The sequence below is a fragment of the Erinaceus europaeus genome, chromosome 12 (assembly GCF_950295315.1).
Source record: "Erinaceus europaeus chromosome 12, mEriEur2.1, whole genome shotgun sequence".
Classification (NCBI taxonomy): Eukaryota; Metazoa; Chordata; class Mammalia; order Eulipotyphla; family Erinaceidae; genus Erinaceus; species Erinaceus europaeus.
In genome coordinates, this window is record NC_080173.1 from 14,856,499 (window position 1) to 14,882,999 (window position 26,501).

Consider the following 26,501-nt stretch of genomic DNA (forward strand, 5'->3'; position numbering starts at 1 on the left):
TAGCATGTTCCCCATCCCAACTCACAAAGTACTGTGGTGTTTTCAGGATGTGGTTACTGTTACTTACCCTTTTGGATTCTGTTTTTGTTGTTGTGTATTTGTTTATTAAATATAGTAACAGGCAGAGAGGCACAGAGAAGAGTGAAAGGGAGCATACATTGAAGCCTCCTGTGTGGTGGGGGCTGGATCCCAACCTGGTTCTCATACTTGGCCAAACAACACTCTAAGTGAGCTAATTCTCTCCCCCTTGAGGGCTGTGCAGCTGTGCGTTCAGTTTAGTGTAATCTGGTTCCAGCACTGGTTCTAGTCCTTTAGGGTGATTCCCGTTGCAGAGAAAGAAGGGTAGTGTGGAGTGGGAAGTTTCACTGGAAAAGGCTGGCCAGATTATGGAATAATTCCAGTGCAATGAGTGTTTCGATCCTTGGACTTCATGTAATTATTCTCCTACTGGTTGCTAATGGAGTGTGGGTAAAGTCATAAGCCATAAGATGTGTGGTGGGAGATATCCCCAGAGAGAGAAGGTGCTACAATAGCTGTGGGACCACGGCTGGGGTCCCATGCTGGCTTCACCTACTTCAGACTTCACGCTTGGCTCTTGAAGCCAAGTGAGGCGTGTTTGAGGTAGAGTGCAGGGTGGGAAATGGACTGTTAGCAATCAACTGTTGCTTTTTCTCTTAGCCTGGTTATTTCTCTGTTGACCTGTTCCTTCTTGAATTTTCTAGAGAGGAACATAAAAAGCATTCATCTGGGTGTGCTTTCCTTTCTGTCAAAAAGAAAATTGAAGAATTAACCCTCAGTGAATTTCTGAAGCTGGACAAAGAAAGAGCCAAGAACAAAATTGTACGTATAACTGGGAATAAGAACATAATAAGGGGCCGGGTGGTGGCACACCTGGTTGAGCGCACATGTTACAGTGCACAAGGACCCTGGTTTGAGCTCCCAGTCTGCAAGGGGGAACGTTTTTCTAGTGGTGAAGCAGTGCTGCAGGTATCTCTCTGTCTCTCTCCCTATCACCCCCTTCTCTCTCAATTTCTGGCTGTCTCTATCCTATAAATAAATAAAGATAATAAAAAAAAGAACATGGATAAGAAACATTTGAAGGGATAAAAAAAATGACATGGAGAAATAATGAAGCAAGGGAAATGTTCGGGGGCCAGGGTGGTGACTCCTAGGATAGAGCGTGTGCCTTGCATATCTGAGTAGCCCAGTTCAGTTCCCAGTATTGTACGTGACAGAGTGGTATTCTGTTTGGTCTCTGTCTCTCATTAGAAATAATCAAGAGGGGGTTGGCGGTAGCACAGTGGGTTAAGTGCATGTGGTACAAAGCGCAAGGACTGGCTTAAAGATCCCAGTTCGAGCATCCAGATGCCTACCTGCAGGGGAGTCACTTCACAGGCCGTGAAGCAGGTCTGCAGGTGTCAATCTTTCTCTCCCCGTCTTTGTCTTCCCCTCCTCTCTCCATTTCCGTCTGTCCTATCCAACAACGAACGACATCAACAACAACAATAATAACCACAATAAGGCTACAACAACAAGGGCAACAAAAGGGGGGGAAAATGGCCTTCAAGAGCAGTGGATTCATGGTGCAGGCACTGAGCTCCAGCAGTAACCCTGGAGACAAATAATAATAATAATAATATTAATAATAATAATCAAGAGCAGGGGCCAGGTTCTGGTACACCAGTAGAGCACACATTACCATGGTTCAAGTCCCCAGTCCACTTGCAGGGGGAGAAAGCTTCATTAGCTATGTATCAGTGCTACAGGTGTCACTCTTCCTCTTTCTCACCTCTATCAACAATTATTAAAAGAAAAGGTTAAAAAAGGGAGTAGAGATGGGTGAAGGACGCCAGGAGCAGTGGAGTTGTCCTGCAGGCACCAAGCTCCAGTGATAACCCTGGTGGTAAAAAGAGGGAAAAAAAAAGTATCAAGAGTAAGCCATGTTGATGTCTTTGATAGTAAACTCCTCAGTCTGCAGGTGAACTTGAACTCTTGGCAGGAATAGTGGGTCATAGGAGAGTAGGATATGAGGCCCTGAGTCCACACAGATACCTTCCAAAGTCGGCTGGCTGTGGAGACTTAGCACTGTCAGAGACAGTCAGGGCTTCCAGCTAAATCTGACTTACAGACGCACAAGAGGGCCATAGCCTATCTCATCCCTTGCATGGGTGTTGACTGAAACATGACTTGTTCACATTTAGCCAGACATGCTCTGTCTTGGTTTGCTACTTCTGGCAGTCCTGTAGGGACTAGGGAGATGAGCTAGGGAGACTTTGTAGGTCAGGGCTCAGCATAGCATTTCAACCTTCAGGGACCTCATGGTTTCTGTTACATCTTGGTCTTTCTTCCCCCACAACAAGGCCATTATTAGTCCAATGACTACGTAAAACTGACTGTGGTCTTGGTGGAGGTGGACTTGGCTTGCAGGATGTGGTTCGCAGTCTCTGTTGTAGGGTCAGATCAGCTTGTGCACATGGAACAGTGGTGTGAAAGTCGTGCTGAGACACGAGGAGACGAGGCTTAGCACAGCTAGTCCAGAACAGGTCCTAGAGCACCGAGGACAGGGATTCAGGGAGTCACTGGCAAAACAGGACACTTGTGACCATCCAACTCCTTCTACCAACTAAGTGCTTGTGGCTGCTTGTGGCTGCTGCTGATGGCTCAGCCTCAGGGTCTGTAGGGAGAGGAGGGCGTGGTTTGGTGCAGGAGGTCAGGTGACCTGTTGGAGCTGTGACTTCAGAAGCACGAGTTCCTAGATTCACCCCCCCCCCCCCCCCCCCCCGGCCCCCAGGCATCACATGCTGGAGTGATGATCTGGTTCTCTATGACTCTCACTAATCTGTTTTTGGAAATCAAAAGCTCTACTCCTTCACTGGGGGTAACCATCCTTAACTGGAATATTTGCTTCCAGATAATTTTAAAGTTAGTTTGAAGAGCAGACAAGTTAAGCTAGTCTTGCTCTCTTTAATTTATAAAATATGCAATAGAAAGATTTTGGGGTGGGGGTGGGTGTTGGGTCCTGGTGTATAAAAATGGACCTAAGTTGGGTGTGAGGGTATTTTATAGACACCTGTCCTAGGGAGATAAGGAATTATATCTATGTGTCCACAACTGTACTATAAGTCATTAAGCCCTCCAATAAAATGATTTTCTAAAAGTTAAAAAAAAAAAGTGGTTGTGGTCTGGGAGGTGGTACAATGGATAAGGCATTGGACTCTCAAGCATGAGGTCCTGAGTTCAGTCCCCGGCAGCACATGTACTAGAGTGATGTCTGGTTCTTTGTCTTTCTCCTATCATTTCTCATGAATCAATAAATCACATAAAAAATGTTTAAAAAAAAAAAAGCACAAGGACCTGTGCAAGGAAGGCCCTGGCTCCCCACCTGTAGGTGGGTTGCTTCGCAAGTGATGAAATAGGTCTGCAGATATCTTTCTCTTCCCCTCTCTATCTTTCCCTCCCCTCAATTTTATTCTGTCCTATCAAATAAAAATGGGGGAAAAAAATGGCCATAAGCAGCAGTGGATTCATAGTGTAGGTACTGAGCCTCAGCAGTGACCCTGGATTGGAGAGAGAGAGAGAAGCCAAGATACAGAAAGTGGAACAGAACACAGCACTGAAGCGTCCTGCCTTGTGGTGGACGCCGGGCTTAGACATGTCATATACTTGTCAAAGAAGCACACTATCCAAGTAAAGGGCCAGGCAGTGGGGTACCTGTTAGAATGCACATGATACAGCACACCAGGACCTGGGTTCAAGTCCCTAGCCCCCACCAGCAGGGAGAAAGCTTCATGAGCAGTGGAACAATGCTGCGGGTCACTCTCTCCTTGATTTCTCTCTGTCTCTATCCTAAAAAATACTAAAATAGGGAGCCAGGCGGTGGTAGCGCAGTGGGTTAAGCACCAGTGGCACAAAGTACAAGGACCAGTGTAAGGATCCCAGTTCGAGCCCCCGGCTCCCCACCTGCAAGGGAGTCGCTTCACAGGGAGTGAAACAAATCTGCAGGTGTCTATCTCCCCCCCCCCCCCCGTCTTCCCCTCCTCTCTGCATTTCTCTCTGTCCTATCCAACAATGATGACATCAATAACAACAATAATAACCACAACAATAAAATAAGGGCAACAAAAGGGAATAAATAAATAAATATTTTTTTAAAAATACAAAAATAGTTTTTAAAACATTTTTTTCTGGGCGTCTGTGGTACTCAGCTATATGCCTGCTACATGGTTGTGGTGTTCTAGTGCTGTAACCATTAGCAATATGCGACTAGATTTCAGTTTGCTACAGTCTCAGTGGAAGCATCCATCTGCTCAGTGGCTATTGTGGCCGACAGTGCCGGTGACAGGACACTTGTTGTATCAAGAACTTGTTAGACAGGGCTACTCTGGAGTGTCAACTGATGGTAACATTTGTCCTAAGTGATTCAGGCTCCTCATGTCCCCAGCTGTTTCTTATCGTGTGTGGGTGGAGGACAGGGTCAGAGCAGGGTGTGGGAAATGGCATAACCAGAGACTTCATGCCAGGACACCCAGATGGGCACCTCTGGACGTGGGCATTTTGTCCATTTCACAGGGTAAATAAGGTTAAGTGTGACATCTGAACCATTAAGTTGCTTATGTGATTACAGTACATAGTTTACCAGGCATTCTTTATGTGTTGTAGAAATACTGCAGACCAGGGGCCAGGAGGAAGGGCAGTGGGTTCAGCACACATGGCACGAAGCGCAAGGACTGGCATAAGGATCCCGGTTCAAGCCCTTGCTCCCCACCTGCAGGGGGCTAGTTCGTGGGCGGTGAAGCAGGTCTGCAGGTGTCTTTTTCTCCCCCCCTTTTTTAAAAAATATTTATTTTATTTATTTATTCCCTTTTGTTGCCCTTGTTGTTTTATTGTTGTAGTTATTATTGTTGTTGTCGTCGTTGGATAGGACAGAGAGAAATGGAGAGAGGAGGGGAAGACAGAGAGGAGGAGAGAAAGATAGACACCTGCAGACCTGCTTCACTGCCTGTGAAGCGACTCCCCTGCAGGTGGGGAGCCGGGGTTCGAACCGGGATCCTCATGCCGGTCCTTGTGCTTTGCGCCACCTGCGCTTAACCTGCTGCGCTACAGCCCAACTCCCTCCCCTTTTTTTTAATATATGTTTTTAATATTTATTTTCCCTTTTGTTCCCCTTGTTGTTTTGTTGTTATAGTTATTATTGTTCTTGATGTCATTGTTGTTGGATAAGACAGAGAGAAATGGAGAGGGTGCTTTATCTTGCTGCCTACCTCATCGGTAGTGGGGTGCTAGCCCCCACTCCACAGGGACAGCATGATCCATCACTAGTTAATGTATGTGGAACAGCGGGAGTGTTGTTGGGATGTGGAAAATATTCTGTAATGTTCTTTCTGTTACTGTGACCTGAAAGGAGAGGCAGCCTAGTTGAATCAGGGGCTCTGACCTGCACATCTGGGTATGTCTACCCTACACAGCCTGTGATTCGTTCAGACCCTCAGCACATGTTTTCATTTCACTTTTTGATCAGATCTCCAGAGTGTAATTTAGGAGGTCTTGTTTCAGTTTCGTGTGTCTGTTCTTTGTTTCCAGACCAAAGAAACCAACAACAAGCAGAAAGAATTTGAAGAAATGGCAAAGAAAGTCCGCTGCACCATTGAGCAGCTGGCTGCCCTGGACTGATGCCCCTGGCCACACTTCCTGTCCCGAGTGGAAAGCAGCAATGCCAAGGCACATCCCCCGGTGTTGCTGACTTATCTCTGGGCCCCTTCAGAGTACCTCAGGGAGGAAGACATTGCCATTCTGAAATTAGAATATGTAAACTTCATCTGTGCTTTTTCTTGACAGTGGCACCACAGTGACTCTGTCTCCTCTGTCCCTGATAGTTTTGCTTTTACTGATTTCTTCACCAACAGGTGAGAAGCGGGAGGAGGCAGAGTCTGTTTGCAAGGGTGGAGCTTCCCACAGGAAGGCGCCTCGGCTTTGAGTTGGTGACTGGCTGTGGAGGCCAAGCAGTCACAGACCTTAGACCCATGTGTCTGCACAGATAGAACTGAGGAAGCCACTTCAGAAATGCTCTCCTTGCATGCTCATCTAACTTTCTAATGTTCCAAATTTGTATTGTCTCTGTATTGTCTCCCTTTGTTGCCTTTGAGTCCTGAGGCCACCTTCTCCCTTCTCCCTAGCTAGGTGTGTGCTACTGTAGCAGTTTCCATCTGCCCCAGGGCAGATTGTACAGAATCAGGTCCCTGCCAGACCTTAGCTGTAGGCCAAGCGTGCCCAAGGATGTCCTCACCTGTCTGTCATCCAGTCCATTGGGGAGCCTAGTAACATCGTGCCTCAGGCTGCCCAGCGACTGGTTGAGACACACATCACCATGTGCAAGGACACCCTGAAAGGGTGAAACTGTGCTGCAGGTGTCTCTCTCTTTCCTTCTCTCTCTAATATTTGATTTGCTTTAATGAGAGAGCTATAGAGAGAAGGATACACACAAGAGAGAGAGAGATCAGAGCACTGCTCAGCTCTGGCTTATGGTGGTGCAGTTAGAGCCCTTTCCAATCTGAGCGGCTAAGCAGGGCGGGAGAAGGAGAGCTGATGCCCAAGGCCAGAATAAAGCCTGCCTCTCACCTTGACCTACTGAAGATACCTTTTCTGCTCCAGTGGACACAGCAGGGCTGCTACATTGCTCTAAAACAGATGCAGGGAAGTTCTCAATGTCAGAGGCATTTTCCAAAGGCCTGGGACCTTGCTTTGTCCTCTCCCCAAAGCTCACTTGGTTTGGTCCTAATGAGGCTGATTTCCTTCCAGGGTTCTGCCTTCAACAGGCTGTCCCTAACAGATGGGGCCTGCAAGGGAAGGCAACAAAACAAAACAAACAGAAAGCCCTTGGGAGGAGTGCTTGGTCTCAGTATTTCTAGTACTCTATAAACAGTGATTTAAGTGCTGTGGATTAAGAGGCTGGTAATTCACTGGTCTTTCTAATGTGAACTCTCGGTGGGGGCAATGGAATAAATTTAAAAATGAACTGGAAAGCCTTTTGTGAGGGGAAAAATTTTAATTTGTTTATTTTTTTTAAAATGTATTTATTATCGACAGAGACAGAAATTGAGAGGAGAGGAGGCGATAGGGAGGGAGAGAGAGAGACACCTGCAGCCCTGCTTCACCACTTATGAAGCTTTCCCCCTGCAGGTGGGGACCAGGCACTTGAACCTGGGTCCTTGTGCCCTGCAGTGTGTGAGTTTAATCAGGTGTGCCACCGCCTGGCCCCAGGAAATGTTTTAAAATTGATTTATTTTGGCAAACAGCTTATATTGTTTATGATCTTACCACATCATAAATTTAGAGACAGGTGAGTTTTAGCTCTGGCATATTCAAACACAGGGTCACATAAAAGCAGTCACATAAAAGAAGGTGGCCTTGCAGCCGGGCAGTGGTGGCACAATAGCGCACAGGTTACAATGCACAAGAATCCAGTTTCAAGCCCCCGGTTGGTCCCCACCTATAGGGAGAAACTTTCCTGAGTGGCAAAGCAGGGCTGTAGGTGTCTCTCTGTCTCTCTCTCCCTTCCCTCTCAATTTCTGGCTGCCTCTATAATAAATAAAGATAATAAAAAAGAAAACAATGAAGGAGATAGTTTTGACCACCCGTCCCCTGGCCCTGACTGTGACCTGCGTGTGACTGTCCATCCTGCTCTGGCTGGATGTGAGCTTCGTGGCCCTCCTGGGGCAGCTGTAGTGCTGTGCTGCCATCCTGGCTTTTTGTAATTAACACATGATTAGTTTTTCTCCTCACTTGTATGAATAAGAGGGGAGTTTGAATCAGTCCTCACTCCCTCCTGAGGCTTTGTAGCATTCTATTCTTATTTTGTTTGTTGCCTTAGGCACAGAACAGCAAAACCTGCCATTAAAAGTGAGCACAGGGCCTATCTAAGTCATTGGGGAAACTCCCATACACTGCTAGTTGGGTTTGGAGAGGCAGAGTCAACTAGTAGAAATGCCATGGATAAGAAGCTCCCTAGAAACATTGCCGCCTCCTCAGACTGCCCTGGAGAGCCAGAGGCAACCTGCTCCTTCACAGAGCAATGGCCTGAATCTTTTTTTTTTTTTAAGATTTTATTTATTAATGAGAAAGATAGGAGGAGAGAGAGAAAGAACCAGACATCACTCTGGTTACATGTGCTGCCAGGGATTGAACTCAAGACCTCTTGCTTGAGAGTCCAATGCTTTATCCACTGCGCCACCTCCCGGACCACAGCCTGAATCCTTTTTTAATGACTCAGAGCTGTGGGGATTTGATGATTGCTTCTGGTGACCTGTCAGCTGCTCCTGTCTCGGAAGCTGTTCTTCCTGAGCGGCTCTGCAGTGGTGTGAGATAAGGGGTGAAACCTTCGAGGGTAATCTCTGATCACTTCTGCAAAAGACCATTTTGTTTCCAGCCCTCCTCCCACCCTGCTAGTTAAAAGCAAACATGGCTGGCTGGTCATGGTCTGCCTCCTTCCTCAGCATGCACACTGCCCCTTTCTAGAGAGAACAGTTTTAGGACAGGAGAAAATGCCAGCAAGTAAAAACCAGGAGCCCATGGAGCCCAGACTTGTTCCTGTCATCTGAGGTATTCTGTGTCAAAACCAGCTGTGAGATACAGGTCTGACCACTCCACCTTGGTGATGTTTTTCCATCTGGGCTTGGAGAACACTGCAGCCTCTAAACTGACCTAAAGGTTGCTTATATCTCATACACGTGTCAGTGTAGATGTTGATCTGTACACGCTGGCTTTGGAGAGAAACTGAGAAAAATGTTACTGTCCATGTGGGTAATTCTGTGGTTGTTGCCCTTAGAGTTAACTTCCATCTTGCATGTTTTTTTTTTTTTCTATAGAATTTCCTTGTAATGGCCATATTTTCACTAGACCTTAATGATTAACAATACTGGAAATTTTTTTTTTTTTTGCCTCCAGGGTTATTGCTGGGGCTCAGTGCCTGCACCATGAATCCACTGCTTCTGGAGGCCATTTTCCCCCCTTTTTGTTTCCCTTGTTGTAGCCTTCTTGTGGTTATTATTTTTTTTCTTTTTTTAATTTATTTTTTATTTAAGAAAGGATAAATTAACAAAACCATAGGGTAGGAGGGGTACAACTCCACACAATTCCCACCACCCAATCTCCATATCCCATCCCCTCCCCTGAGCTTTCCCATTCTCTATCCCTCTGGGAGCATGGACCCAGGGTCGTTGTGGGTTGCAGAAGGTGGAAGGTCTGGCTTCTGTAATTGCTTCCCCGCTGAACATGGGCGTTGACTGGTTGGTCCATACTCCCAGTCTGCCTCTCTCTTTCCCTAGTAGGGTGGGTCTCTGGGGAAGCAGAGCTCCAGGACACATTGGTGGGGTCTTCAATCCAGGGAAGCCTGGCCAACATCCTGATGGCATCTGGAACCTGGTGGCTGAAAAGAGAGTTGACATGAAAGCCAAACAAATTGCTGAGCAATCATATTGTTATTGTTGATGTCATTCATTGTTGGATAGGACAGAGAGAAATGGAGAGAGGAGGGGAAGGCAGAGGGGGGAGAGAAAGACAGACACCTGCGGATCGCTTCACCACCTGTGAAGTGACTCCCCTGCAGGTGGGGAGCCAGGGGCTCGAACCGGAATCCTTAAGACAGTCCTTGCGCTCTGCTTAACCTGCTGCACACTGCCCGACCCCCAATACTGGAAATCTTTTTTTTTATATTTATTTTATTTATTCCCTTTTGTTGCCCTTGTTGTTTTATTGTTGTAGTTATTATTGTTGTTGTCATTGTTGGATAGGACAGAGAGAAATGGAGACAGGGAGGGGAAGACAGAGAGGAGGAGAGAAAGATAGACACCTGCAGACCTGCTTCACTGCCTGTGAAGCAACTCCCCTGCAGGTGGGGAGCCGGGGTTCAAACCGGGATCCTTATGCCAGTCCTTGTGCTTTGCGCCACCTGCGCTTAGCCCGCTGCGCTACAGCCCGACTCCCCACTGGAAATCTTAAGACTCTTAGGAGGCTGGGCACCTGGTTGAGCACACACATTACAGTGCACAAGAACTGGGGTTCAAGCTCTCGGTCCCCACCTGCAGCAGAGGTGGGGGAGAGTATCTCAAAAGGAGATAACTCAATTTTTCCCTCTCAATTTCTGTCTATCCTAAAGAAAAAAATTGGGGGCCAGGTGGTGGCACACCAGTTAAGTGCACATATTACCATGCACAGGGGCCCAGGTTTGAGCCCTGGCTCCCCATCTGCAGAGGGGACGCTTCACAAGTGGTGAAGCAGGTCTGCAGGTGTCTTTCCTCTCATCTCCCCTCCCTACTCAATTCCTCTCTGTCCTCTCATGTATAATAAGGAAAAAAATATGGCTGGCAACAAGCCCCAGAGAGAACTCTGGTGGCAAGAGAAGAAAAAAAACTCTTAGGGAACCTGTCTCAACTTTGAATTGTAGATCCGCTTTTCAGGTTTTCCATGTGTGTATGTGTGTGGGAATTGAAGTAAGAATTGAAATGGGTTAGTAGACGATTCAGAGCCTGGTGTAATCACAAGGTGACAGTTCTGTGGAGTGGTGATCTCAGGAACCAGAATCTCACTGTGAGTGGAAATAACAAAGTCATGAAAAACGTGTCAGTTGCTCTAAAATAATTTTCTGCGAAGTATGAAGCCACTGGCCGCATCGCCTGCAAGTTGGCACTGCTTGGGGCACTGAGGTTTCTTTGCAGAAACTACTCATTTAAAAGGTGATAACATAATTGTGAGGAGAGTGCAAAGTGATCTTGGCTGTGTTTTCTGATGTAGAAACGGGTATTTGTAAAGACGAGATAGTTTGTTCAAGATTTTGTATCCGTGAATAGTTCTGAACCCAGATAGTCTAGCCCCAGGGATGGGCCCAGAAGCGTGTGTAGCCACAACTGCTGCTTACTCCAGGGAGCAGACACCATCATTAAACCCTCTGTTCACCAGCTTTGTTACGTGGAACTGAAACCTGCCTTTTTTTTTTTTAGCTACTGTTTTTTTTATTGGGGAATTAATGTTTTACATTCAACAGTAAGTACAATAGTTTGTACATGTGTAACATTCCCCACTTTCCCATATAACAATACAACCCCCATTAGGTCCTCTGAATCCTTCATGGACCTGTATTCTCCCCACCCACCCCAGAGTCTTTTACTTTAGTGTAATACACCAATTCCATTTCAGGTTCTACTTGTGTTTTCTTTTCTGATCTTGTTTTTCAACTTCTGTCTGAGAGTGAGATCATCCCATATTCATCCTTCTGTTTCTGACTTACTTCACTCAAACCTGCCTCTTAAAGGCTCCCATAAATCCTCACACACAGTTCATTGTAACTTGAACTTTTGAAGAGGGTCTTAAACCTTTTCCCAGTTCCCCTGCTATAACCACAGCACTTTATCTGCTTGTGTGTGCCCCCTCCACGCACACACTCTGTCTACTAAAGCGCTATTTAGCTTTGCTTTATGATGAGGTTGGGAGTGAACTTCAGACTTCAGACCACTTCTAGCATGAAAGGCTTGCACAGCCATTATGCTGTCTCCCTGAAGCCTTCCCATGGTCCTGCTCTCATTCTCCTTAAATTTTGTTTAATGTTTATTTATTCCCTTTTGTTGCCCTTGTTGTTTTATTGTTATAGTTATTATTGTTGATGTCGTTGTTGGATAGGACAGAGAGAGATGGAGAGAGGAGGGGAAGACAGAGAGGGGGAGAGAAAGACAGACACCTGCAGACCTGCTTCACTGCCTGTGAAGCGACGCCCCTGCAGGTGGGGAGCCGGGGGCTCAAACTGGGATCCTTAGGCCGGTCTTTGTGCTTTGCGCCATGTGCGCTTAACCTGCTGCGCCACCCAACTCCCCCTCCTTAAATTTTTTAAAAATATTTTTATTGTTGGGTAGAGAAATGGAGTGGAGGAGGTAGAGATAGAGAGGGAGAGAGACGGACAGACACCTGCAACACAGCTTCATCACTCATGAGACTTTCCCTCTGCAGGTGGGGACCAGGGGCTCGAACTTGGGTCCTTGCTCACCGGAATGTGTGCGCTCAACCAGGTGCACCACCACCTGGCCCCATTCTACTAGTGATTTTTTAAAAGATTTTATTAATTTATGAAGAAGATAAGTGGAGAGAAAGAGCCAGACATCACTCTGGTACATGTGCTGCCAGGGATGGAACTCAGAACCTCATGCTTGAGAGTCCAATGCTTTATCCACTGCACTTCTTCCTGGACCACTTAGTAGTGAATTGATTGTGGTTTATAGGATTACAAGATTACAGAGATATAATTGCACACCATACCCACCACCAAAGTTCTATCTCACCCCCCCCCCCAATTTGATGTCTAAGGGCTAGGCTGAGAACAGGCTGGGCTAATGTGCAGTCAAGCTGTTCCACGCCAGTCTTGGCACTGGGAAAGAATGTTTGTCTCTTTTCTGTGAGTCTGGCAGTCAACAATGGGCTGGTCCATAGGTCTTCTCCACTGGGTTGAACCTTAGCATTTGAACTGATTTTCAGCTGGCTGGGATGACAATTGGGCCTTGACTTCTGAGCTTGTTTTCCAGCTGTTGCCTAAGGTGCTGACAGTGGTTTCACTGCTCACTCTAGTCCTTGCTTGCACACCTCAGTAAAAGCGCCTGATCTGGGATCCCAGAGAGCTCTCTTGCCATGAGCGCCAGACACTTTGTTTCCAGAGGGGGGCCATGGGGTGGAGTGAAAGCTAGCATAGAGCCAGAGCATGGTCAGTGTCTGTAGGAACAGTGAGAAGATGGCGATGAATTTAACTGTGGTTGCAACAGGAAAGAACTGCATCTGGCCGTACAGGGGCGAGGGCTGGAAGTGTGTGGTCTAGGGAGAACAGGAGCAACATAGCCCAAGCCTGCTGGTCCTGTGGAGTCCCTCCCATTCTGGACCGGATGGCAGAGACCGTCTGGATCTGTGGCCTCACACGTGTGTGATATTCCCATTGCATTCCCTGCTAGATTAGTACAATCAAGGGACAGACCACTGCTTAGCTCTGGTTTCACATGGTACCAGGGATTAAACTGTGACCTCTGGGTCATCAGACATGCAAGTTTGTGCTTTTAAGATGGGAATATCTTCTTTTATTATCTTGATTTATTTATTGGACAGAAACAGCCAGAAATTGAGAGGATGGGGGAGATAGGGAGAGCCAGAGACACCTGCAGCACTGCTTCACCACTTGTTAAGCTTTCTCCCTGCAGGTGAGGACTGGGGGCTTGAATCCAGGTCCTTGCACATTGTAACGTGCTCTCAACCAGATGTGTCACTACCTGGCCTCACAGGTTGAAATATCTGGCTTTATTTTGCCACCAGGGTTGTCAATGGGGCTCAGTGCTGGCACTACAAATCCACCACTCCTGGTGGCCATTTTTTTTCCATTTTTCTTTTTTTCCTTTCTTTTACTTACTTATGTTTTAATATTTTATTTATTTATTATTGGGTAGAGATAGAAATTGAGAGGAGTGAGGGAGACAGGGAGAGGAAGACAGACAGATACCTGCAGCCCTACTTCACCACTTACAAAGTTTTTCCCCTACAGGCGGGGATCAGGGGCTTGAACCTGGGACTTTGTGCACTGTAATATATGCGCTTAACCAGGTGTGCCACCACCTGGCCCCTTTTTTCCTTTCTACTTTATTTGACAGGACAGAGAGAAACTGAGAAGGAAGGGGAAAGAGAAAAAGGGGGCCAGGTGGTGGTGCATCTTGTTGAGTACACGTTACAATGTGCAAGGACCCAGGTTCAAGCCCACAGCCCCCCACCTGCAGGGGGAAAGATTTGCAAGTGGTGAAGTAGGGCTGCAGGTGTCTCTCTCCTTCTCTATCACCATTTTCCCCTCAATTTCTGGCTGACTCCATCCAACAATAAAGATAACAAATTTTTCTTTAAAAAAAGAGAAAGATCAATGCCTACAGTTCTTCAATGCTCATGAAATGTCCTCCCTGCTGGTGGGGAGCAGGGGCTTGAAATTGAATCCTTGCGCACAGTAATACGTGCGTTTAATCAAGTACGCCACCACCCAGCCTCCTTTTTTTTTATTTTTTAATTTTTAGATAGAGGAAGAGAGTGCAAGACCACAGCACTGGAACTTCTTTCAATGTGACATGGCAAGGCTCGAACTTGCGTTGTGCACGTGGCGAAACAGCACATTGCCCAAGTGAGCTATTTTTCTGGTGTTTTATGTTGATTTGAGAAGGCTTATGCTTACAACCCATGACCATAAGTATCTGCTAACCCTTTAGAATGGTTCAATTATTGGGTTGTCAGAATAAGTCATGACATATTTTTCTTCTTAAAGATTTTTAAAATTTTATTTATTTTCCCTTTTGTTGCCCTTGTCTTTTTTTTTTTTATTGTTGCTGTAGTTGTTGTTGTTGTTATTGATGTCATTGTTGTTGGATAGGATAGAGAGAAATGGAGAGAGGAGGAGAAGACGGGGGGAGAGAAAGACACCTGCAGACCTGCTTCACCACTTGTGAAGCAACTCCCCTGCAGGTGGGGAGCCGGGGGCTCGAACCAGGATCCTTACGCCGGTCCTTGCGCTTTGCGCCACGTGCGCTTAACCCACTGCACTACCGCCAGACTCCCATGACACACTTTTCTATGCAAAAATGCATCATAACTTTTCCAACAGCCCCAGAGAACAGTGTAGAAAACAGTGTTTCAGGCTGAGAACCAGTTTGCTTGATAGTCCACGGAGTGGGCTAACCTGGGAAGGTTCCTTTTCTCCTGGAGGTGGCTAAAGGCAGTGAAACTTACTGCACAGCTGGTGCAGAGCTTGTAAAGACAGTGACCTTGCCTGTGGGTCCGGCTGCTTCCCCAGGCTGCACTGAAGTCAATGTCCCTAAAGCAGGGGCCTGCCTGCAGGCTGTCTCAGGGGTCAGATGCCCTGTTCCAGCAGCAGCAGAGGGCACTACCTGTCATGGAAACTGAAATGCCTCCCATCAAGAGGCCTTTCTGCTGCTCGCATCAGCCCAAATCCTCTGCCTGACAGCCGGGTGCCCCCACTCTGTTCGTCAGAGGGGGGCTGGTAGGGCGAGACCCATGCTCACATCACCTTTGTATTCCCTGGGGCCCCTGAGAAGCCTTTACTTCCTCTTCCCCCTGTGGGAGACTCCAAGATGCTCTCTCTGCAGCACTGGCTGGGGGTCTGTCTGTGAGGGGTCCAGGACGGGGCAGAGCCAAGAATCCAGCCACCTCTTTCTTGGCAAAGCCAGATGTGGGGGAACTTCTCTGCTCTGTCCATGTCTTTTAGAGACTCACTGGCACGGCCTCTTCTTAGAGGTGAGTCCCTAAAAAGAAAGCATATGGCCTGAGGGCACCAGGACTGGGGTGCCACACGTGCTGGGCCCCCAGGGTGTGCCTGCCTCTGGCAGATATGCCCTACCCTACCCCCATCAGTAGGCCCATCTGTCCTGAGGGACCTGGGGCAGGTAGAGGCATTCTCTAGCCTCCTGTCCTGGGGTGAGGGTTAGAAAGAGATGTAGGGATCAGTTAAATACCTGCAGTCACTTACACAGTAGTTACCCTGTTTCACACTGAGAAAAACTGGCTCAGAGCAGTGTTGTGACCCACCCACATCACCCCAGAGCAAAGGGAGGGACTCCAGGCCTGCTTTTCTGTGCACTCGCCCCTGAAGGCCGGCTTGGTGGGGAGGCCAGCAGACCTTTCAGTTGCAGGACTGAACTCCGCCCCCACTCCCAGTGTTCCCACCTGCTGTTACCTAAGTGCCCAGCTGGGACACAGCTGTCTTCCAGGCTGTGCCTGTCCTGGTGTGGTTGTGGGTGCCCAGTCCTGCCCCCTGCAGTTTCTGGGGGTGCTGGTTGCAGTGGCTGGGAAGGAGGGCACTGATGGGCAGATATGGAGGGAGGATGGCAGGGGTGGGGGTGGACAGGCCTAGGGCCTGTGTGTGCGTGTGTGTGTTCGAACGCGCACTGCAGGCTGATGGAATGAGGGAGGTGCTGGGGGGGCAGAACCCATCCTGGGAGGGGTGTTCTTCTGTAAGGGCTGGACAGGAGATAGTGAGAGTGGCTGATCTTATTCACTATCAGTAGGAGAGGCGGGGTGTCTGGAAGGTCTCTGAAATAGCTCCATCTCTGTCTGATGTGGGCCTTCCCAAGCCTTGGAATGTGGGGCAGAGGAGAAGTCACCTTCTGGGATGGACTTTCCCCTCCATTATTGCTTCAAAGTGATAGGAAGGTCCTGGGGGCGTTGCTGGGGGGATGTAGGGGGACCCCAGAAACATATTCCCAGGTGTCACTCTATGAGGGACACAATGCTGGGGGCTGAGTGGGGTTCCCTCCCTGCTGGTAATTTGGCATCTGCCAGTCCATGTGGAAACTGCCAATTTCTCTTGAATTGGTTTGTGTGTCTAGTAGAAGCTTTGTTTTTCCCACTAGGATTATTTTAATTACATATATATATTATTGGATAGAGACAGGGAAATTGAGAGGGGAGGGGGAGATATAGACACTTACAACCCTGCTTCACCACTTGTGAAGCTCTCTCCCTGCAGGTGGAGGGACCAGGGTCTTGAACCTGGATCCTTGCACATTGTAACGTGTGTCCAAGCAGGTGCGCCACCGCCTGGACCCCACACCCAATTATTGTTGGAGCTCTAGATCTGCACTATTCCACCACTCCAGGAGAGGGGTTTTGTTTGTTTTGTGTTTTAGAGAGAGAGGAGGAGTAAGGGGGACATCTTAGCACTGTCACACCACTGGTGGAGGTTCCCTCTTGCAAGTTCTCCCTTGTGGCCAGGGGCTTAAACCTGGGTCCTCCACATGACAACACATGTGCTTTACCAACTGAATCACCTCATGGCCAAGCTTTATTTCTTTTTTTGAAGAATGTTCAGGATAGACAACAGGAGCCCATGACTGACAGTGCACGGAGCAAAACACTGTCACCCTCTGTCCAGAGACCTTCTGCAGGAGTGCATCCAGACACAGTCCAGATTCTAGAATCAGGATGTGGACTCTTCTGAAGGAAGGCAAAGTAAGAGGTGCCTCTGCCTCAGGCCTTCCTGGCCCACAGGGACTCCCCCTCTCTCATGGACACTTGCCTCCACACACCCCCTGCAGCGTTCCCAGCCCAGACCTGGGTCCCCAGTGCCTGTGCTTGAGCCTAAATTGGACACTTAAGCTGAAACCACAAACCTGATGATGCCCGTCCCCCTCTGGGGATGCCAGTCAGCCAGATATAAACATAACGTGCAGGCAACTTTTGCTTTCTGTTTTTTTAAAAATTATTTTAATTTATTTATTGGCTAGAGACAGTTAGAAATTGAGAGGGGAGGGGGAGATAGAGAGGGAGAGAGACAGAGACATCTGCAGCCCTGCTTCACCACTTGTGAAGCTTTCCCTCCCCAGGTGGGGACTGTGGGCTCGAACCTAGGTCCTTATGCATTGTATCGTGTGTCCTCAACCAGGTGCGCCACCACCCGGCCCGCTTTCTGGTTTCTTTAAAAAAGGTCTATTTGGGAGCTGAGTGGTGGTGCACTCAATTGAGTGCACACATTTCCATGCGGAAAGGTCCCACTCACGCTGCAGGGGGAAGCTTCACAAGTGGTTGCTGCAGGTCTCTGTCTCTCTCCCTCTCTCTCTATCTCCCCCTTCTCAGTTTCTCTCTGTCCTATCAAATGATTTTTTTTTTTTTACATTTATTTCATGGTCGTATTCTGTGTTGTGGAACAAAGTCAGGACATGAGGCCAGTGTTCAGAGCCTGCTGAAGGGCCACGGGTGGGGTTTCCCCAAGTGTGAGGAGCTGGGGGGACTCTGGAAATGGGGGTGTGGTTTCACTGACTCTCCTGTCTGCTCTCCGGGGTGTCAGGGCACTGGGTCTGGTCACCCCGAGCCCAGAGCCCCCAGCTGCTGCAGCACGAACTCCCACTTCCTCAGTGCCAGCTCTGTGTCCTGTGCTGAGATGTCACAGTGCCACACGGCCCTCAGGGCCAGCTCCGTCCAGGGGAACAGCAGCACGCGTACCGCCTGGCCTGTCTCTGCCACCTCCTCAGTGCTCACAGCCTGTAGGCGACGGCAGAGCTCCTGTGGGGCCAGCCCCTGAACCGTCACCATCACCATGTTGGTCTCCACAGCAGCGGGATCCACGGAGCACACAGGGGATGCCAACTCCTGGAGTCCTGGGCCCAGGTATCTGTGGTGAGCGAAGCCCAACCCCACAGCCTAGCCCAGGCAGAGGGAGCCCACCCACTCGTGTGGGAACAAGGGAGCTTTAGTCCTGGTGTGGCCTTGGAGTCACCCAGCCTTGGCTCTGCTACTTTTTCAGCTGTGACTTTAGATAATCCTGTTACTCCCTCTGGGCCTCTGGTTCCCAGGACTCCAACCCCTAGAGGCTCAGTGGCTCACACTCTAGAATCTTCTGGAAGCATGGCTGCTGGGGATTTGGACCCTGTCATGGAGAACCCCCAAAGCACTGGCTGGGCCAAAAGAAAAGAGTGGGGGGTAAGGGTGGCCCAGGCACCTTTGGCAAATCTCTGGGCGTTCTGGTGGTCCCTCAACAGCCTCTCCTCAACGTCGGCCAGTCCCACCATGGCAGCTGCAGCCAGCACCCCTGCCTGGCGCATGCCTCCACCCAGGGCTTTCCGGAGACGCCAGGCTTCTCTGATGAAGTCCTTGTTCCCCCCTACCAGGGCCCCCACTGGTGCGCCAAGGCCCTGGGGGAGAGAGGAAAGTTCTGCCTGCCTGACCCTGGTGGTGCATCTCTGGGGACAGGAGTGGGCAGGGGCTATGTCCCCACCTGGTGAGGCCCAGGGTCAGTCACTGCCAGGGGAGGAAGTAGGACTCAACTCTGCCCCTCCCCCCACCCGTCTGGGGGCTTTCCTACCTTGGAGAAGCAGAGCGAGACAGAGTCACAGTGCTCCACAATGCGGGCAGGGGGTACACGCAGAGCCACTGCCGCGTTCATTAGCCGGGCCCCATCCAGGTGAACGCGGACCCCGTGGCGCTGGGCCAGGAGTTGCACCTGGGAACCAGTGCAGGCTTCTGTCAGCGGGCGGGACGCGGGGAGGTGGTTCTGCTGGTCTCTGGGGCTGAGAGAGCCAGGTGGAGCTGGTGCAGCTCAGGGCTTGGCTTCCTGGTGGGTGTGGGGCATGTCTGCTCTGGGGGAGTAGAGGACTGATCCCCTTTACACCTTCAGATCAGAGCACCTGTGTCCTCTCCCCCAGCAGTGGGGGGGGGGGACCTGCCAGTGTGTCGCAGAGACTGAATCTCAGGAGAGGTGCTGGCGGTGAAGACTGGCAGGTGGGGGGCTGGGGTACCTGGTGCAGGTAGTCCGTGGGGAGCACTCTGCCCCCCGAGCTGCTGTGGGTGTTCTCCAGGCAGATGAGCTCACAGACCGGGTGGTAGGGGCTCCCGAGGCCCCGAGTAACCATCCTCTCCAGCTCAGTCAGGTCCAGGGTACCGTGCGGCATGTCTGGGAGGGGGTGAGAGTGCACCCCTGCGAGCTACAGGTATTTGGGGGAGGGGTAAAGAATGAGATTTCAGGGGAGCACCTCCTAGCTCTTCCTTGTGTCTGCATCTCCACAATTGTGGGCCTTGGAATCCTCCCCTTTACCAGGGACATAGGCACATATCTCAGCTAGGCTACTGTGGTCGCGTGCAGTTGCGCTGGGTGTCCATTGGGTGGCAGCAGGGCACCAAGCACGGTCCAGCATGCGAGAGGCTGGCTCGCTCTAACGTTGCCCCCTTGTGGTCAAGCTGGGAACTGGCTCTGTCTCCCGCGGTCCCAACCCGGGTGTGGGGCAAGCAGGTTCCCAGCAGAGTTGCTGAGCGCCCTACGTCCACAAGAGGAGTCCCAGGGCCCCAGATGCAGGGAGCTGGATCCTTACCTGAGCCGTCCCGCCCTGCTCGTAGACATGGAGGTGGCACTCCTGGCCAAGGAGGACCTGGGAGCCCCGGCGCCGGCAGTGACACATCACTGAGATGGGTGAGGGAGGGGGTGGAGTTGGTCCCATGGTGTCCATCTGCCTGCACCCCTTCTGGCCACCTCACTGTCATGCGCCAGAAAACTGTCCCTATGGCACGGAAGTGCTGATGGGACCTGCAGAGCCTGTGTCCCAGCTCCCTGTGGCCCTCTGAGGGCATCTCTTGTAATGGGCACCTGGCCGAGATACTGTCCCTGGGGAGATACCAGTCAGGACAGCAGGGAACAGGGCACACTGAGAAAGCACAGTTTAATAAGGGGACAGCCTGCATGGGACTACAAGGGACAGCACAAGACCGCTAGGTTGAGAGCAGGGTGTCACAGGAACCTGGTGAGAGCTGATGCTGGCCTGGGAGAGCCCCTCGGGCAGGAGCTGAGGAAGAGCCTCCCAGTGGCTGAGCCTACAGAAAGTCCAAAGGCTCAGGATGCCCCATGCCCACTGATGTCTGTGAATGTCACAGTCCTCAATGCAGTGGGCAAATGAGGTACGGGGGAGGGGGCCCAAGGCTGTGGTTGAGCTCACCAGCAATGAGGTTGGCCATAGTGTTGGTGGGCACGAACAGGGTCTGCTGCACCCCAAGCATCACAGCAGCCTTGTCCTGAAGCTCTGTGTGGAAGGAGGGGTGAGGGGGCATCAGCAAAGGCGCTCTGCTCTCCAAAGGGCTCCCCTGGGCTCCTCAGCTGTGCGCCTCTGTTTAGGTGAGGGCACCTCTAATGCTGCAGTGAAGGGCTGGGCAGAGAGGAAGCCCCAGCTGCCCCACAGTTCACTGTGCGCGTCACGGGCTCCAGAGGGCTCATTCCGTCCTCTGGACCGTGCATCCAGGACCACTATTGCTCCCCCACACCGAAACTCTGTGGTTTGATTCCCTGGTCCCACCCAAACCTCACACCTGTCTCACTTCCTTTCCCATCAACCCCTGGCAGGTGGGGCCTTGTGGTTTCTCAGCTGACTTCCTCTCCCAGAAAGGAAGGACAAGAGAGGTGTGTGTGTGTGTGTGTGTGTGTGTGTGTTTGCTGGGGCTTCCAGCTACTGTTTTAAATCTGCCATAGCTCCACCAAGCCTGAAGCCTGACGTCGTTACCAGGCCATTCCAGGCTGGCAGGTCTGGTTCTGCCTCCCTGCATCCCTGCTGCACTCACACTGCCTGTCTGTATTCTGAACTCCTTTCTCAGCACCCCACTTCTGCGCCCCCTGCCTGGTGAGCCAGCCCTCTGCTTTCCTTCCCAGGAGCTTCCACTCATTCTCTAAAAGGGCTCCTTCGAGAAGCTTCCTTTCCCTGTGCATCCCAGGCCTCCTCCCAACCCTCCCCAGTCTGCAAGGCACCCTCTGTGCATGTCCATCAAGCCCAGCACCACCCCCACCCGGAGGGCTGTGGCTGTTTATGCCTCTGGGTGCTGCTCAGCACCCAGCTCAGCAGCTTTGAAGTTCCAGGCAACTGTGGGTGTCAAGCTGCACGATCAGCCCTGATTGTCACCTGATGCCACAGACCTCCAGGCTCACGTGGCAGCCCTGTGGCTTGTCCCTGGCAGACAGGAGGGCTGTAAACACCCACAGTGGTGTCAGAGGTTCACCGAAAGGGCAACTGAACCTAGATGCCTGCTACCTAACCTTGAAACAAACGCCCTGGGTTATTAGAGGACGACCCCCCCCAACCTTGAAACAGACGCCCTGGGTTATTAGAGGACAACCCCCTCCTAACCTTGAAACAGACGCCCTGGGTTATTAGAGGACGACCCCCTCCTAACCTTGAAACAGACGCCCTGGGTTATTAGAGGACGACCCCCCCAACCTTGAAACAGACGCCCTGGGTTATTAGAGGACGACCCCCCCCTTTCTAGACAAGTGAGAAGCAGGGGCCAGAGGAGCCCAAGAGCTGTGGGGGATAGGGCGCAACGCCCTTGTTTCAAATCCTGACTGCCGTTTCGTAGGTGTATGTTGTTCAACTACCAGAAGCCCCTTCTGCAAGATGCTGTTCCCTCCCATCTCGCTGGGGAGAAGGGCGTGCAAATGAACCGCCTGGTGCTCCATTAAGGTGCAGATTCTGGCTCAGCAGGTCCAGCATAGGACCCAAGAATCTGAATTTCTTTTCCTTTTTTTTTTTTTCCCTCCTCACTTCCTCCTACTTAGCACTGCTCAACTCTGGTTTATAGTTAGTGCAGGGGATTGGACCTGGGACCTCCGAGACTCAGGCATGAAAGTCTTTTTGCATAGCCACCATGCTACTCCGCCGCCAGATCATTTGCATTTCTGGCAGGTTCTCAGGCCGCGCACCAGCCGGTTAATCCCTGGGGCACCGCTCGGGCCGGCAGCGTGGACGGAGCGCTGGGGGCGCCGCGACGACCCCGGGTCCCGGCCCTCTCAGCGGGCTCACCGCCGACAGTGGGGTCCTCGCCGTAGTCGTCATCGCCTACCACCGCCTCGGCCATGGCACGTCGCATGGCCGGCCCGGGCCGGGTCACCGTGTCGCTGCGCAGGTCCACCACGTGCACCGGGACGCCGGCCCAGCTGCCAGACGCCCGCGCCCACGGGGCCGGGAACTGCAGGGCCGCGACCCGGGCCAGCCCTCGGAGCATGGCGGGGCCAGCGCCTGGCCCTCCACCTCCCGGGCCCTTCCCTGGCGACCACGACAACCCAGAGGTGCGGGCTCAGCCCAGCAAGACTTGTCGGACTGTGACCGCCCTGGGCCCATCCCGCGGCATGCTGGGAGTTGTAGTTTTGGGCGGGCCCTGCGGCATGCCGGGAGTTGTAGTTACCCAAGGAGAAATTGAAGCCCGGCTCGCTAGGATCCAGCAAGTGCTCACGCAGTGCTTCCTGCAACCAGCAGTTTGCTCCCAGGAGCTGCACGCATCCCTACGGTTCCAGCAGACTAGGGCGAATAGTACATAGTGGACTTTGATAGTAGTTTCTCTCCTTAATGGACAAAACTGAAGCGCAAAACTGAGGCGCACAGAACTTGCCTAGGGTCACCCAGCTAGAAAGCGGCCTCTAGGACCAGCTCCAATCACTAACTTACATCGCCCCCTAGAAAGTGGTTTCAGGGAGTCAGGCAGTAACGCAACAGGTTAAGCGCAAGTGGCGCAAAGCACAAGGACCCAGTGGAAATCGCTGTTGAAGCCCCTGGCCCCCGGCTCCCTACCTGCAGGGCCGTTGCTTCACAGGCGGTAAAGCAGGTCTGAGGTCTCTTTCTTTCTTTTTTTAATTTTTTGTGTGTTCTATTTATTTTCCCTTTTGTTGCCCTTGTTGTTTTTTGTTGTTTTTATTGATGTCTTCGTTGTTAGGTAGGACAGAGAGAAACGGAGAGAGTGTTAGCGAGCAAAATCAAACCACCATCCACTGCAAGGAAGCAAAAGATGTTTATTCACGAATTTGAATCCGGGTTGAGAGGTGACTGACAGCAGTCCACCAGCTCGGCCCTGAACAAAGCTCAAACCACACAATTTATAGGAATTCAGACTACACTCAGGGAGGGGGAACACATCACCTTATCAACCTATATCCAATAACATGCTATAGAAAACGCAAAATCCAATCATTTCAAACCTAGCAAAAAGCGTGATCCACTCAAGGCAAAGCGCAGGCTAGTTTCAAACATTGCAAAACCACACAACCAATAGAATCTAGCCAGGTAGGGTCACCACATCCTCCCGCCATCAACTGTCCCCTCCTGGAAAACAGTTTCCTTGTGCAAAGGTCTTGATAAGCCTTGCTTGTATGGAGGGTCTGCTGCATCTAACAGAGAGGAGGAGAAGACAGACGTGGGGAGGGAAAGACAGACACCTGCAGACCTGCTTCACCGCCTGTGAAGCGACTCCTCTGTAGGTGGGGAGCCGGGGGACTTGAACCGGGATCCTTACGCCGGTCCTTGTGCTTTGCACCGTGTGAGCTTAACTCCCGAGGCGTGTCTTTCTGTCTCCCTCTCTGTCTTCCCCTCCTCTCTCCATTTCTCTCTGTCCTATCCAACAACTACGACATCAATAAGAACAATAATAATAACTACAACAATAAAAACAAGGGCAACAAAAGGGAAAATAAATAAAAAAATTTTTTTTAAAAGTACTTCCGGGGCACCTTGATTGTAACAGGGATTCGAGCCTGGCAGCACAGGGTGGTGCCTTGGCGCTGGGGGTGAGACTGCTGTGCCTGTCTCTCTCTGTGAAGTAATAAAGCTAACAAGCCCCCCCAAAATTGAGGAGGTGAAATCATACTTTGCATTATATTCTTTTGTCAGTACGGCGGCCCAGAAAACCCACTGTGTGGCAGGAATGGTATAGGTGCCAGGGAATCATGGCTGCAGCCTTTAGGTTAACTAACTTCTAGGGGTATAGTGGGAGTCAAGTAGAGGGGTCCTCCGTGCCCCACTCTTAACTTGGGGCACCAACTGACAAGAAGTCTAACCTCTCTGCCTCTCAGTTCTCTGCACTGCAAAATGTGCTGTGTGGAGGATTCCTGGCATGATGTGTGCTTAGCACTGGCCTCAGGGCGGGCTGGTGTCCTGTCTCTCACTGCCAGTGCTCATCATAACTGTTCACAGAGGGGAGCTGGGGATTCAGGCCTCTGTGAAGACTGGGGGAAGGTGACCCGGTAGGAGTCAGTAGCATCCCAGAAGAGTGACACCAAGCCCCAGGGAGATGTCAGTGCCAGGAGAAGGTGCAATGGGCTTGGGGGAGGCACCCGGGCAGGCTTCCTGGAGGAAGCAGTGATTGTGCTGAGCTGTGAAGGCAGAATAGGGCGGTGATCAAAGTGGAGGGGAGAGTGTTCCAGGAAGAGGGAACCACAGGGGCAAAGAGCAAGGCAGGAGGCAGTTAAAGGGTTTGAGTCCCTGAGAGACCAGCCTGGATGGAGAAGTGAGTAAAGGCCCAAAGTTCACCCAGTGTTTTCTGGCCTCCTGAGAGCTGCTCCTCCACCCCACCTCCCCTGCAGGGAAGTTGAAAGAGGGGAAGTTGCAAATTCCCCTTGGGTCTGTGTCCCCAAGGACTAAAGGAAAGGCTAACCATTCTCCCACCACCCTCCCACTTCCAGGGGTCCTCCGACTCTGACCCACAATCTTCTCTGAATTCCGGCCTCTTAGAAAATAAGCCCCTTATCTCAGTGTCTGGCTCCAGCCCTGCTTCTGGGAAGTGGGGGTGGGGAGCAAAGGCCTTTGTGGGAAGGAAGGGGGGTAATGGTAGCTGTCAAGGAAGCCAGGAGAAAAGGGGGTGCTTGCAGGGTCCCCAGATACCTCCAGCCATGACTCCAAAGTACACACTGAGAGCAGAGTACTACCCAGCTCAGACTAACCTCAGGAACCTGAACCCCTGGAGGGGACTGGGGGGGCTCAGTCCCACAGCAGAGCTGCCTCTCCAGAGAGCTGGTCTCTTCCTGGAGGAAGCTGGGACCCAAAGAAGTTCCTCCTGCCACCTGACCACTTGCCCCCTCCTCCCTGGTCCCAGGGTACCTGGGCCAGGCTGGTTATGACTTGGTTCAAGTGTGGAGGGAGGGAAAGAGGGACAATGAGGAAGTCAGGTGGTAGCACGGTTGGTTAAGTGCGCAAAGCACAAGGATCCTGGTTCGAGCCCCCCACTCCCCACCTGCAGGGGAGTCGCTTCACAAGTGGTGAAGCAGGTCTGCAGGTGTCTGTCTGTCTCTCCCTCTCTGTCTTCCCCTCCTCTCTCCATTTCTCTCTGTCCTATCCAACAAAGGCGACATCAATAACAACAGTAAGGACAACAATAAAAAACAACAAGGACAGCAAAAGGGAATAAATAAGTAAAATTTTTTTTTTAAAAAGGGGGACAATGAGACCAGTTGCTGAGGCTTAGTCACTGGTGAGATCCTCTTACCAACACTTCACCTCAGTGGTGTTCTGGCCTCACTGGAGTATGTATTTGTGTATAGACTGCATGCATGCATGGCATGCACATGTGTATAAGTACATGTATACAGCCATGCATGTGCACATTTACACAAACACACAGGTGTGTGCACCATGTGTTTAAGCATGTTTCCTTTTATATGTGGCTATACTGTGTATGCATGTGTGCATGGGTGCCTGTCCCTGTTCAGGCGCCATTTGCCGGTCTAGCTTCACAGGCGGGAGACAGATGACCAGGGACTCATGGCTGAGCTGGGAAGCAGTATCTCATTTATTAATCAGATACATCACCTTTTATGCATCTCTTCACTGAAAGTGACAAGGGAAAGGAAATGACTAGGAGAGGGGGTGGAGCAAAAAAAGAGCATGAATAGAACATAGAAAGCTTCCATCTGGGAGTTGGGCGGTAGTACAGCAGGTTAAGTGCACGTGGCACAAAGCAAGGACCGGTGTAAGGATCCCGGTTCAAGCCCCCGGCTCCCCACCTGCAGGGGAGTCACTTCACAGGTGGTGAAGCAGGTCTGCAGGTGTCCGTCTTTCTCTCCCCCTCTCTGTCTTCCCCTCCTCTCTCCATTTCTCTCTGTCCTATTCAACAATGATGACATCAATAACAATAACAATAATAACTACAACAGTAAAACAACAAGGGCAACAAAAGGGAATAAATAAATAAATATTTAAAAAGTA

General features: G+C 50.7%; 2 protein-coding genes across 5 annotated transcripts in view; one reads left to right on the forward strand and one right to left on the reverse strand.

Annotated features, from left to right (window-relative positions):
- BIRC5 (baculoviral IAP repeat containing 5) overlaps window positions 1-7,019 on the forward strand; it is a 9,757-nt gene extending 2,738 nt beyond the window's left edge. The window contains exons 3-4 of one of the 3 annotated variants that reach the window (XM_060202847.1): window positions 723-840; window positions 4,660-4,788. In XM_060202847.1, coding sequence (XP_060058830.1) covers window positions 723-840; window positions 4,660-4,779 — 238 coding nt within the window. In that variant the 3' untranslated portion in view covers window positions 4,780-4,788. Of the gene's footprint in view, window positions 1-722; window positions 841-4,659; window positions 4,789-5,580 lie in introns of those variants that run through there. The other 2 variants (XM_007535568.3, XM_060202848.1) reach the window with 2 other exon arrangements.
- A 9,850-nt stretch (window positions 7,020-16,869) lies between these two features.
- LOC103124821 (uncharacterized) lies at window positions 16,870-22,636 on the reverse strand. 2 transcript variants are annotated; one of them, XM_007535574.3, is made up of 7 exons: window positions 22,335-22,636; window positions 20,487-20,570; window positions 19,869-19,957; window positions 19,299-19,484; window positions 18,866-19,003; window positions 18,503-18,695; window positions 16,870-18,161 (listed from the first exon to the last, which is right to left on the reverse strand). In XM_007535574.3, exons 1-7 carry the CDS (start codon window positions 22,534-22,536, stop codon window positions 17,866-17,868), a joined length of 1,188 nt encoding a protein of 395 aa, XP_007535636.2. In that variant the 5' UTR covers window positions 22,537-22,636; the 3' UTR covers window positions 16,870-17,865. The 2 variants fall into 2 exon arrangements, with proteins under 2 accessions (XP_007535636.2, XP_060058829.1); XM_060202846.1 differs by having other exon boundaries at window positions 17,948-18,175.
- Between the last annotated feature and the right edge of the window lie 3,865 nt (window positions 22,637-26,501).

Coding starts and splice junctions, on each gene's coding strand:
- LOC103124821 (XM_007535574.3), bottom strand. CDS start 22,536: ATGCTCCGAGGGCTGGCCCGGGTCGCGGCCCTGCAGTTCCCGGCCCCG. Junction 20,571..22,334: donor CGAGGACCCCACTGTCGGCG/GTGAGCCCGCTG, acceptor CCTTCCACACAG/AGCTTCAGGACAAGGCTGCT. Junction 19,485..19,868: donor AGCAGGGCGGGACGGCTCAG/GTAAGGATCCAG, acceptor AAATACCTGTAG/CTCGCAGGGGTGCACTCTCA.